At 41.1% G+C, this 13,808-nt stretch overlaps 1 protein-coding gene across 3 annotated transcripts in view; it reads left to right on the top strand.

The window, feature by feature from the left end:
* The window catches only part of ROCK1 (Rho associated coiled-coil containing protein kinase 1), a 191,484-nt gene that overhangs the window by 126,397 nt on the left and 51,279 nt on the right, over nucleotides 1-13,808 (top strand). For all 3 annotated transcript variants that reach the window (XR_016312867.1, XM_089678309.1, XM_089678311.1), the window contains exons 15-16: nucleotides 3,423-3,514; nucleotides 6,820-7,066. Coding sequence is in view for 2 of the 3 variants with exons in the window: in XM_089678309.1 (XP_089534435.1) it covers nucleotides 3,423-3,514; nucleotides 6,820-7,066 (339 nt within the window). In the remaining variant the exon portion in view is untranslated. The remainder of the gene's footprint in view (nucleotides 1-3,422; nucleotides 3,515-6,819; nucleotides 7,067-13,808) is intronic.

Raw genomic sequence — 13,808 nt, 5'->3', positions numbered from 1 at the left:
TACAACAGCTGAAGTATACAGAGCCCAACTGGTGGCGTATCTCAGTACACAGTAGGTGGTATGGCTGTATTGAAACACTATCCATTCAATTGCATCTGTCAAAAAGAAAGTAAAAGGAATGTTAAAGGACCATAAAAGCTGTAGGTACTCAACACTTAAAACTTTAGTGCTAAACATTATGGAAAGGCAAGAAGGAAGAGATAAATGAAAGAGGAGAAAAAAAAAATAAAAGAAGGCTTGGAATGGAGAAGAGAAAGCACAGATGACAATAATAATGGTGACAATAATAAGTACATTGCATCCAGAAAGTATTCAAAGCGCTTAACGTTTGCCACTTTATGTTACAGCCTTATTTCAAAATGGATTCAATTTTTTTTTTCCCTCAACATTCTACAAAGAATACCCCATAATGATGTGAAAGAAGTTCGTTTTGAAATCATTGTAATTTATTAAACGTAAAAAACGGAAAAAAAAAACATACATAAGTATACACAGCCTTTGGCATTACACTCAAAATTGAGCTCTGATGCATCCTGTTCCCACTGTTCATCCTTAAGATGTTTCAGCAACTTGACTGGAGTCCACCTATGGGAAACTCAGTTGATTGGCCATAATTAGGAAATGCATAAACCTGTCTATACAGTATAAGGTCCCACAGTTAAAAGTGCATGTCAGAGCACAGACCAAGCCGTGAAGTCCAAGGAATTGTCTATAGACCTCCAAGACAGGATTGTATCAAGGCACATCTGGGGAAGGGTACAGAAAAATTTCTGCAGCATTGAAGGTCCCAATGAGCACATTGGCCTCCATCATCCATTAATGGAAGAAGTTTGGAACCACCAGGAATCTTCCTAGAGCTGGCCGCCCAGCCAACATGAGTGATTGAAGGAGAAGGGCCTTAGCCAGGGAGGTAACCAAGCACCTGATAGTCACTCTGAAAGAGCTCCAGCATTTCTCTGTGGAGAGCGGAGAACCTTCCAGAAGAAGAACCATCTCTGCAGCACTCCGCCAGTCAGGCATGTATGGTAGAGTGGCCAGAGAGAAACCACTCCTCAGTAAAAGGCAAATGGCAGCCCACCTGGAGTTTGCCAAAGGGCACCTGAGGGACTCTCAGACCATGAGAAACAAAACTCTCTGGTCTGATGAAACAAAGATTGAACTCTTTGGTTTGAATGCCAAGCGTCATGTCTGGAGGAAGCCAGGCACCGCTCACCACCTGGCCAATACCATCCGTACAGTGAAGCATGGTGGTGGCAGCACCATGCTGTGGGGATGTTTTTCAGTGGCAGGAACTGGGAGACTAGTCAGGATCGAAGGAAAGATAAATGCAGCAATGTACAGAGACATCCTTGATGAAAACCTGTTCCAGAGCACTCTGGACCTTAGACTGGGATGACAGTTCATCTTTCAACAGGACAAAGACCCTAAGCACACAGCCCACATAACAAAGGAGTGGCTATGGGCCAACTCTGTGAATGTCCTGGAGTTTTCAAGCCAGAGCCCAGACTTGAACCCGATTGAACATCTCTGGTGAGATCTGAAAATGGCTGTGCACCGACACTCCCCATCCAACCTGATGGAGCTTGAGAGGTACTGCAAAGAAGGAGAGAAATTGCCCAAAAAATAGGTGTGCCAAGCTTGTAGCATCATACTCAAAACGACTTGAGGCTGTAATTGGTGCTAAAGGTGCTTCAACAAAGTATTGAGCAAAGGCTGTGAATACTTATGTACATGTGTTTTTTTTGTTTTTTTATTTGTAATAATTTGAAAAGATTTCAAAACTAACTTGTTTCATGTTGTCATTATGGGGTACTGTTTGTAGAATGCTGAGGAAATTTGTTTTTTTTTTTAATTAAATATTTTATTGTTTTCAAATCACCATATTAAATGTACAAAAGCTAATAAAACAGACAGTATACATTACACATTTCTGTCATAACACTCCCCAGAAATAACCTTTATCTCGGTGACCTTTTACCCCTACCCTTACCTATTCCCCCCCACCCTTTGATTATGCATTTTTAACTTCATTCTAGAAATCCTGATCCTTAGCTATTACTGGTATTATACTGTACCATATATATCCCTATTCCCTTCTTTTCCGTATTTCACATATTCTAGGTATACCTCTGAATTTTTAAACTGTACCCACTTTTCCCAACTTGTACGAAATACCTCCATTTTATCTTCCTCCATATGGTAAAGTTAATTTAATCCATTTTGGAATAAGGCTGTAACATAACAAAATGTGGCAAAAGTTAAGCGCTGTGAATACTTTCTGGATGCATTGTATGCATTTATAAATGACAAAATAGACCCAGGGTACAGTGATATGCCTAAATGCAAAGCAAAAGTTTTGAACTCGAACCAGAAGGCTCATGTATTAGCATGTCTCTTGGGGGTTTGATGAGAAATGTGCGTGTATTTCTCTGTAAGGCAAATGATGTCAACCTTACGGAGCCACTGGAGGAATTGTGGTTTGCCCTAAAATTTGAGGATTAAAGTTTTGGCTGTGTTTAAAAGGCGTACGGTAATTGACTGTTTATATTGGCCTACTGGTTCAAACCTAAGGTATACTTGAATGGGAAAAATCACCTGAAAATCTCCCACATGCCTGATTGCTGACTGTTTAATATCCTACTCCCAGAGAAAAGAGAAGATTAATTGCTAACCTCTTCTGATTTGAAACTGAATTTGAAACTTAAATTGCTTAATCAAGGAGATAATTAGCTCATAACAGGAGATTAGAGCTTCATTTGCTTGCTGGATAGAAGTCAATATAAAGTGCAATATTTCATATTTACCTGACTACAGGAAAAGAGATTTTTATAGCACTATATTAAACTCTTACCATACTAAAGAAATATGTAGAAAACTACACTCATTTTAGTATAGCCCAGTTTCTATTATAATCCAGCACTAACCAATCCCTTGAAATAGGCAGTCAAAATAACTCCTAAGGCACAATTTTATCAGATCAGTGAAAATATTTATATGTTGGCATTTAAAGCAGAACTGTAGGAATTATATTACCTACTAAATAATAGTTACCTAAATTTGCATCATTTAAACATACATTTAACTGTAAGCTCGAAAGAGCAGGGCCCTCGAACCCCTCGTGTATCACATTGTATTGTTACTGTACTGTCGCATGTTCTGTCCCCCTTTGTAATGTACAGCGCTGAGTGAACTGTTGGCGCTTTATAAATACTGTATAATAATAAGGATTTGTGATTGATATGTGACTGAATTAAAGTGGTTTCTTTGTTCCGAGTTTAGCTGTAAAATTGTCATGGACCTTCCTTATGTATAGTTTAATGTAGTTGTAAGCAACCATAGGTAGTCCTTAATGGAAGATGGAATGTAGTATAGCCTGACAATAACCTGATAGTTTAACTATAATATCTTTCTTATGTGTACAGTGTCTACTTTAAAAGACCAATTGGAGGATCTCAAGAAAGTTAGTCAGAATTCTCAAATAACAAATGAAAAAATAATACAATTGCAAAAGCAGGTATGTATTCGCTTTTTTTCCAGTACGTTTATGCTTTTTTTTTTTTTTTTTTTTTTTAACAAATCAGTTGTTTAAGAAGTGCTTATCCATTTAAGAAAATCTACTATTATGTATAATCCTATATTTCTGTGTATTGTGATACTAGTTTTCAAACATGTTGGTCTTTAACTAGTTCAGCTCTTTATACAACCCCTGGCAAAAAGTATGGATTTACTTCTCTTGGAAAATGTTCATTCAATTGTTTAATTGTGTAGAAAAAATTATTATTATTATTATTATTACAGACATGCCCCAAAACTATTTTTATGTTAACATTCCAACCTTCTTGCTTTAAGAAACACTTAAAAATAAATAAAGAAAACTAGTCGGTTGCAATTGTTTTTGCAGAACAAGCAGAGGAAAAAAATATGGAATCACTCCATTCTGAGAAAAATATTATGGAATCTTGAAAAAAACCCAAAACACTACAATACACCATAGTACTTTGTTGCACCACTTCTGGCTTTTATAACAACTTGAGTTCTCTGAGGCATGGATTTAACTATTGACTAGCAGTCTTCTTCATCAATTGGTCTCCAGCTTTCTCTTATTTTAGATGCCAGATCAGCTTTTCAGGTTGGAACCTTGTCATGGACCATGTTCTTTAATATCCACCATACATTTTCAGTTGGTTTGAGGTTAATGGCTGTCATCTCCCCCATACCTTTACCTGACATGAAACCCCATATCAATGATTGTGGAAATTGGCATGTTCTCTTCAGGCAGTCATCTTTATGCATTTCATTGGAACGGCACCAAACAATAATTCCAGCACAGCACACTGGCTAAATGGTCAGCACTTCCGCCTGGCAGTACTAGGGTCGTTGGTTCGAATCCCAGCCATGGCACCACCTGCCTGGAGTTTGCATGTTCTCCCTGTGACTGCTTGGGTTTCCTCCGGGTACTCCGGTTTCCTCCCACACTCCAAAGACATGCTGGTAGGTTAATTGGCTCCTGTCTAAATTGACCCTAGTATGTATATATATGAATGTAAGTTAGAGACTTTAGATTGTACACCCCTTGAGGGTTAGGGACTGTGAATGTACAATATATATGTGAAGCGCTGCGTAAATTGACTGCGCTATACAAGTACCTGAAATAAATAATAAATCATCACCCTGCCCAATGTAGATTTGTGATTCATCACTGAATGTCACTTTCATCCAGTCATCCACAGTCCATGGTTGCTTTTCTTTTGCCCATTGTAACCTTGTTTTTGTCTGTTTAGGTGTTAATGATGGTTTTTGTTTGGTTTTTCTGTATGTAAATCCCATTTCTTACAATATCTTCCAGTTCGGTTACAGGCATTGACTCCTGTTTCTGCCCATTTATTTTGTTGTGCATTTTCTTTTTTCAAGGAATATTGTTTTAAGTTTTTTATCTTAACACTTCGATGCCTTCCTTGGTCTACCAGTGCGCTTCCCTTTTACAATTTTCCCATTTGATTTGTACTTGGTACAGATTTTAGATGCAGCTGACTGGGAACAACCAACATCTTTTGCAACATTCCATGATGATTTACCTTCTTGAAAAAGTATTCTAATCCTCTCCTTTGTTTCAACTGACCTGTCTCGTGTTGGAGCCATGATTCCTGTCAATCAGCTTGGTGCAATAGCTCACCAAGGTGTGCAAGCCCTTTTCTTTAATTGCAGACTAATTAGCAGATGAAATCTGATGCAGATGTTTGTTTTAGAACTACAAAGTACATGGTAATTCCATAATATTTTCCTCAGAATTGAGTGATTCCATAATTTTTTTTCCTCTGCTTGATCTGCAGTTGCAGTTGACTACAGTTTTCTTTCTTTTTTATTTTTAGAAGTGTTTCTTAAGGCCAGAAGGTTTGAATGTTAAATGAAAATAGTTTTTGAGGCATGTCTGATTGTTTTTGTTTCTACACAATTAAACAATTGAATGAACATTTTCCAAGAGTGGTGATTTCATACTTTTTGTCAGGGGTTGTACATACTATGCGTGTCAAGAGAGTGAACCATTAAGCATAAACTGACTGCTGCAGTAGTAGCCATCAGCTTGTGCTGATGCCGTCTCCCAGCTTGTACATGAGAGTGATTCGGTGGCTCCTGCTCTCTCTTGCTTGAGATCACATCTAGCGGCTTCCAGATGTGGAGTGGGAGGAGGCCGAGGCACATCCATGCTTCGACCTCCTCTGTCTGAGATAGTCCTCAACCACCTGGACCATGCATAACATATGCATGTTAGGCACACAGTAATCTTGAAGTTTCTTCTGATTTTTCTTTAATTTTTTGATGTTAGGCAAAATTATCCCCCAGTTTCTTGATTATTCCCCCACCTCTCATTAGGGATACAGCTCTGACATTGGGAAGCAAATCTATTGCTACCATGATGATTACCTTCATACAGTAACACTGTACATCACAAAGCATTGTAAAACAGTAATGTGGAAAAGACCAGCTGCAGGGAGCCCACAAGCAATACTGCTGGTCTAGTCCTTCGTTTTCTCTTTGCCTTTTTTGGGATCCAGCTTCTGTGGTACTGGTCCTCTGAGTAAAATTGTAAAAACGTCTGTCAGATAAAGACATAAGGGCCCCTTCACGTCAGGGTGCTGCAACACACTGTGTTTAATGGAACCTTGTTCTCCCAGGGCATTCTTTTAAATGGCCTGCTTAACACAACGCCGTGGGCCAAAATTTGCTCCTGCAGTATTTTGCTAGTGCACCATGATGCAAGTAGTGCTTTACAGCATGTTGTGGTGCACTGAAACTCAAGTGCGTTGGATGCCTTTCACAACTGATAATGCCACATTGCACCAGCCCATGTAACGTGCATTGCCACAGGGTCGAGGTGTAAATGGGGCCTAACGTAACTAAAAATCTGTACTCACTAAGCCAGTTCACACCAAGAAAAAAAAAAACTCCGAATCCATTTTTGCATACAGTTCACACCACACTACGCTTCATTTCTGATGCATTTTGTTGTGTTTCAGTACAGTTCTGTGCAGAAAAAAATGCAGCATGATCTTTTTTTTTTTTTTCTTTTCTGCACCGGGATGCATTTGAACTGACTAAACTGGTGTAAACTAGAACCATTAGAGTACATGGAAAACCCTGTTCATGCATTTTTAATGCAATAAAAAGCACTGGGCTTCATCTGGTGTGAACCAGCCCTAATATGTCTGTATTTCACTTATATTTCTTCAGCATTTTGAGCACATTATTTGTTTAGTAAGGCCTTGTGGTGTAATATTATGGTTTTGGATAGCTTGATTTTTTTTATTTTTTGTTTTCTAGTTGGATGAAGCCAATGACTTTTTAAGAGCGGAGTCGGACACAGCAGCAAGGCTGAGAAAAGGTCAAAATGAGATGACTAAGACTATTGCACAATTAGAAGCACTAAACCGGGAACTGCAGGATAGATGTCGACTATTAGAAAGTGCCAAACTACAAGTGGAAAAAGATTTCTTTCAGTTACAGGCGGCCTTAGACTCTGAGCGGAGGGACAGAAATCAGGGATCAGAAATGATTGGGGACCTGCAAGGTAAAAAAAAAAAAAATGTACTCTAATAATTTTTTAAATCAGATAACCGTAGTATCTGGTAGTGTCTTACGTTAGTAAGTATTGTTGCTTTAAAGAGCTCTTTCTCATCCATAGAGGGATACGGGTATTCTAATACTTTTGGGTAAGGAAAAGAAAAAGAAAAATGTTGTTGCTTTGCAGCCTGAAATGAAGACAAACAGTTTTTGTTTTATCCAGCTGTATTTACTCAGTGCAACGTATAACATCCAAGTGGAAGATATGCCACCAACAGGTCAGAAAAAAAATTCAAAAACCAAATCACTGAGTTGGAAAAAGGATCATCACCTTGTGTCAGTATTTTGTTGAACCACCTTTTGCTTTAATTCCCAGCTTTAGTCTGTTGGGTTATATGTCTACTAACTTTGCACATCTAGACTTTGCAATATTTTCCCACTCTTTGCAGAACTGCTCAATTTCAGTGGAATCTCATGGTGAGCATTTGTGGACTGCAGTCTTCAAGTCATTCCACAGATTTTCAATGGGGTTTAAGTCTGGGCTCTGACTAGGCCATGCAAGGATATTAACCTTTTTTTTTCCCTTCAACCACTGTGGGGTAATTTTTTCTGTGTGCTTTGGGTCATTGTAATATTGGAAGACAAACCTTCTTCCCACTGACAACTTTCTGGCAGAGGGCAGCAGATTTTCCTATTTTTCTCCATCCATTTTTCCTTCGATCCTGATAAGTGCTGCAATCCCTGCTGCAGAGAAATACCCCCATAACAGGATATAACCACCTCCATGCTTTACTGTAGGAATGGTATTATTTGAATAGTGAGCTGTATTGGATTTCCGCCAGACATATGTTTTAGTGTTGAGGCCAAATAATTCAATTTTAGTGCCGTAACACCTTTCCATGTGGCCTCAGAATCTTCAAGGTGCATTTTGGCAAAGCTCAGTTGTGACTGCATGTGGCCTTTCTGGAGGAGTGGCGTTTTTATTCCAACCCTCCCATATAAGCCAAATTTGTAGATAATTTGTGATATTAATGTCATATACACAGAGTGACCACTCTTAGTCATAAATTCCTGCAACTTGTGACCTTTTTCCTCCTAGCTCTTTCATCGAGTTTAGAGCGATGTCCTGATCCAGAGAGGCTGTGTTGTGCCAAATACCTTCCACTTCCTAATTATAAACTTCACTGTGCTTCTAGGCATTGGTAAAGCCTTTGAAGCTATTTTTGTATCCATCTCCTGACTTGTACATGTCCACAGATTTATACTTGAAATCTTTTAGCAGTGCCTTGCTACCCATAGTTGGTTGTTTGCTTCAATTGCACTACCAAGGACTGAAATGCTTCAGGAAAGCTCTTTCATGCTGAGCTAATCAAAATGACCACAGCTGACCACAGTTAAAAGTCAAATGGCGTTGTGTGCCATTGAGAAAGTGATTAGCTACACATGATTGAGTTCATAAGTCATTTTAAGGAGGGGGGGGTGATCCTTTTTGCAACTGTTATGCTATTCAAGAATTATTTAAATTTTTTTCTGAAATCTTGGAGTTAAATCTTTCACTTGGATGTTATAAGTTGCCCTGAGTAAATACAGCTGAATAAAACCAAAACTGTGTCTGTCTTCATTGCAGGCTGCAAAGCAACAAAATGTATATATTTTAAAGGGGGAGTGATTCTTTTCTATACCCACTGTATAACAGAATGAGCTCAAAAGATGCTTTCGTGTTTAAAAAAAAAAGTTAAAAAATGCACACAAAAAACAGGAGATAGATACTTCATTGTACTCCAGGTCAAGTGCTGACAAGTTGGTTGACAACTAAGATGATATTGCACACCACTACTGGATCTAAAGCAGGGATGAAAAGAGGCAAGGCAATTCACTGGTATAGTATCAGATGTAACAACTTTATTAGGAAATGATATCCACTTATATTCACACTGTGGACGTGAATGATGTCTTTCCTTGCTTCTGTCGCCGGTTTCAAGCGTTAGAACATCAGAATCTGAATGAATAGGGACCTACTGGCAAATGGGTCTCCCATATTAAACTGTCTGCAGTATGCATGGAGTCTTCTGCATACTACACTGCTAATCTTAACGCCAAAAAAAAACATATTTTTTGTAACAGCAGAGATCTAGTAGAATTTGTGTTTTACAGCTATCATATTGTATCCCTCATGTGGGGCACCCACCTGTGTATACGGTCTGGAGGTTGCTGTCTGTGTAAGAACTGTCTTAGCTGCAGACAGCACTTGGAGCAAAGGGCTGCCTTCAATCTAAAAGTATTGTTCATTCAGCTTCTGATGTTCTATCCCTTGCTGCTGGTTCCAGAAACGGGAGGTTTTACATCATCCAACTGAGCTTTTCCAGGGCACCACTTCCACAGTGTGGAGTTGATATAATGTTTCCTAATAGGGTTCTTACATCTGATACTAATACACCTGTGCTTTGTGCACTGGCTTTTAAGATTCATGTGACATTACTTCTGAGCTGCTTTCTATACAGCTATCGGGATTGACCTTTCCGAAGTTGATTTACCCGTTGGACTGAAGGTGTGGGGCTAGCCTGGAAAATTACTTTGTGCTCTGGGCTCTGCATTGTGGCACTTTCCAGACTGGAGTCTGTTAGCTGCAAGCCCTCTTTGGGTACAGAGCCGTGGCACAGCCCCGTGTGTGTGATTCTGTCTCTGAAAACTCATTTTGTGAGTAGGGTGTGCAGGCTAAGCACCATGGGAGCTTAGTTTCTCAGGTTTGAAGGAACAGTTCCACTGTGGAAGTGGGTTAGTGTTAAGGGATTGAGAGTTGACATCATCTGCTAAGTGTCATTTGGGCTCTGTTCTTACCTGTCTGCTGCTACTCCTGACTGCAAGTGACACATGGAGCTCTCCTCTGTTCATCTCTGCTTCCATTTACAATAGCTTGGGCATCATTAAATACCTGACCCTCTCCTGCAGCCAGGTCCATGACACATAGGGAACAGTCCTGCTGTCCAGGGTTCCTCCAGCTCACCCTCCTGCTAATGGTTCCTGGTGCTGTCTGCTTTGCGCCCCCTGCTGTGCCTGACTGTGACATTCTAGAATTTTGCCCTCTGCTTGAGTCTATACCTTCATCAGAGTTTTATTCAGTTGAGTGTTTCTCCCTCCTTGGCTCTATTTTGCAAGCATTTTATTGCGGTTGTGCAGGAGTTTAGGGTCCAAACAGCACGCTTGATTGCTGACTCTGACCGCAGAGGTCAGAAGCATGCTTTCACTTTCCGAAGTGGTGGATATACTTTTAGCCTCTGTGGACATCAGGGCAACCAGTACTTCATATGCTTAGGTGTTCAGGTTGTTTCCAGGGGCCACAAGCTAGAATTTTTCTTTGTTCCCCTCTCTGGCTCATTACCTCATTACCACTGCACAGATTGGAAGATCTTCATGCAGCCCTAGCTGGTTTCTGGAGCAACTCATCATTGCCCTTGTTCGTGTGTAATAACGGTTCCAGGGGCTCTACTCCGAGCTCTTCACAGTTTCCAAGCCAAAAAAGGGGCTTTGACCCATCTTGCATCTCATGGCCTTAATTTCCTCATTTATGTCTAACAATTTCTTATGGTATCCATGAGGTCTGTCATAGCATCCTGTCATTAGGGAGACTTGCTGGCCTCTCCACGCGCACAAAAACACATACCTGCGCATTTCTCATTCCTTTGCTTTTTTTCTTGGTCCCCTGTACTACCAGCTTGTAGCCCTGCTATTGAACCTATCTTATGCACCTCAGGTATTCACTTGTTGGCTCCCGAGCTAGCCTTACTGCAGTCTCAGGACATCCCCATTTCTGGATATCTGTACAACGTCAACAAACAGTGCAGATTCTGGTGGATAACATAGGCTGGATTGTCTAGACCTTGCAAAGTTTTGACTGGGTATTGAACCTTCAGAAGCCAGTGCTCGGAACCGACTGGGTCTTATTCTAGGCACAGCTTAAGCTGTATTTTTTTTCCTTCCCAGGAGAAACTTTATACTGTCTGCTCTCAGATTTGGGGTCTGCAGTTCGGGAGTTGCCCGAATATTTACTTATGCATTAGAGTTCTGAGGTGGTCTGTAATCTCCATCGAGGCAGTTTAATTCACCTAGTTCCACTCAAGACACCTACAACACAACACTCTGTTACCCTGGAACAAGTCAGTCCAGTCCTCGGACAGACAGATTAATTTGAAGTATGTGAAGTCCTTTCTTCCTATCTATTGAGATACACGCAACGGATGCCATCCAGTTGAGTTAGGGAGGAATCCTGACTACCTTATCACAGGGGACAAGGTTCCAGCCTTGTCCAACTTTTTCAGGTGTGGAAAATCGTCAGGCATTCTCAGATGACAGCGCCTGGACCAGAGGGAATAGTCCCTACAACTGTGGGTGTTCCAGGACCTTTCACAGGTGCGCAGTGCTGGATGTGTACTTCCAGGTTCAATAACAAACTGAAACGGTTTGTCTTCAGGTACTGAGATTGTCTAATGGAAGAAATTGTTGCTCTGTGGGACCAGTAATGTCTCTAAGCCTTTCCTGCTCTGAAACTCCTTCCTTGGCTGCTTCACAGGATTGAGATATAGGGTATTTGGGTGTTCCTCATAGCTCATTAGACTAAGAACTTACATTTTTCCTAAAGTGGTTTTGGCATTTCACCTCAACCAGAACCTTGTTTCTATGTGTTTACCTTGCAGCTACTGCATCCATTAGAAAGTCTGACTGTGTTTGTTATTCCTGATGGTACCTGAAACTGATTCTTATCCACCATTTGCCAGTGCCTCAGACAGTCCATAATCCAAGTTTATAGTCTCTAGCATTGGGTTCTATCTTTCTCTGTCAAGGCACACTCTGATAGATCTGTGAGCACTTCTTGTTTTTTTGTTTGTTTCAAGCAACTATTTTCCAGATTTGCAAGGCTGTCATCTGGTCTTCTATTCACATGTTCTCCAAGTTTTACCTCAAGGATGTGTAGGTCCCATCCAATGCCAGTTTCAGGCATAAAGTTGTTCTTAGCTACAGACAGTCCCCCACAAATGTTGTTTTTGTGGACCTGTTAGTGTCTTGCTGCTGTTGCCCATCCTTCCCTTGGACCGCTTCTGGACATCCTAACCATATCAGAATTCCTGTGTCCCTCATTCGGCACGGACAAATGGGATATCTTAACCATACAATACGGATTACAGTACAGGAAAACCCTGGGTTGTAGGCTATACCTTCAGATGATTGGACACTGGTAGTCTTTTGAGGACACACACCCACTGTTATCTGCCATCTTGATTAACGGTCTTTGGACTGACCAGCGACGTGCGCCACCTATCAGTAATAGGACACACTTGCCACTTACTATTGCACGTAGTACATCACGCTAACATCTCGTTTTATACCTGTAAAATTAAAAGTCCCAGTTTGACTTGAATGCCCTTCGTAGTTCATTATTTCCTTCAGAAAATTGGCAGGCATTCTCACATGACAGCGCCTGGACCAGAGGTAATAGTCCCTACAACTGTGGGTGTTCCAGGACCTTTCACAGGTGCGCAGTGCTGGATATGTACTTCCAGGTTCAATAACAAACTGAAACGGTTTGTCTTCAGGACAGTCCCAGTTCCCCAGTCCTCCCTAAAATCCTTACACAAATACCTCAGATTCGCATGGAATCCCCAAGGTCAGTTATTACCTCTTTGAGATGAGGGGTAGCCCAAGATGCATGCCTGCATATTCCTAATATACACCTCATCTGCATATTATATGCTTTGCAGTAGAAGATGATCACTACTGTTTTACTATACTGTGCTCCCAGTAACCACAAAGGTCCGTGCACCTTTCAGGTCATCCTCAGCTGTTACTGCCAGGACCAAGTGGAATGCCCCCCCCAACATCTTCAACCAGATCTGCCAAATGTGAGAGACTCTAGACATGGATATCCTGGCCTCCAAGTTCAGTCACAAGTTGCCTTTGTGGCCATGACCAAGTATCTTCTTGCGCTGATATTGGATGCTTTGATAATTCCCTGGACCCAGTGCTTTTCCTCCAGTGCGTTTCTATCTTGACACAAAACAGAACAAGAAACAAAAACAGTCAGTGATTCTCATTGCCCCAAACTGATCCAGAAGAACATGGTTAACAGACATGTTTAACCTCTTAACGCCAGCGCCTCCCGGCCCTTTAAGGGGTTTCTGACACTGGGAGGTCAGGTGGGTTTAGGTTCATGGGACCACCGTGATTGGCTGTCACGGCAGTCACATGATTGGAAAGGTCCCGATCGCAAGGAGAGATCAGGACTTTTCCTTGGGAAGCCGATACGTGCTGGGAGTGCACAGGGTGCGTGCTCTCAGCGAGTTTGTTTACAAATGGTACACAATTATGCGGCCCAACCACCGAGAGGCCGCATATTTGCGTATGCTCAGCGTTAAGAAGTTAAACTGCTAGCAGGCAATCCCTTAGCTCTTCCAAACAGACCAGACTTGCTCTCGGGACCTCCTATTCTATCCTGCTTCTCAGTCACTGGCTTTAACAATGTGATTTGCTTGGTGTGGAACAGAAGTACTTCAGTTCTAAAGATTACTCAGTGCCTCACGTTCTGGCCTTCTTACAGTCTAGACCTGACCATAACTTGGCCTTAAGTACTCTGAAAGGACAAATTTCTGCCTTGGCCATCCTTTTCCAAAAGTCTCTGGCCTCCCTCTCCCTTTTTAACATCTTTAGTTAATGTTTATTGCAGTTCAGGCCTCCCTTTCAGTATCCTGTGATTCCTA

Source organism: Staurois parvus, unplaced genomic scaffold (genome assembly GCF_062004578.1).
Source record: "Staurois parvus isolate SC_StPar_1 unplaced genomic scaffold, SC_StPar_1.0 ptg000015l, whole genome shotgun sequence".
In the NCBI taxonomy this organism is placed as follows: Eukaryota; Metazoa; Chordata; class Amphibia; order Anura; family Ranidae; genus Staurois; species Staurois parvus.
Note: the sequence above shows the minus strand (reverse complement) of the source record. Positions and strands in the feature narration are given on the sequence as shown.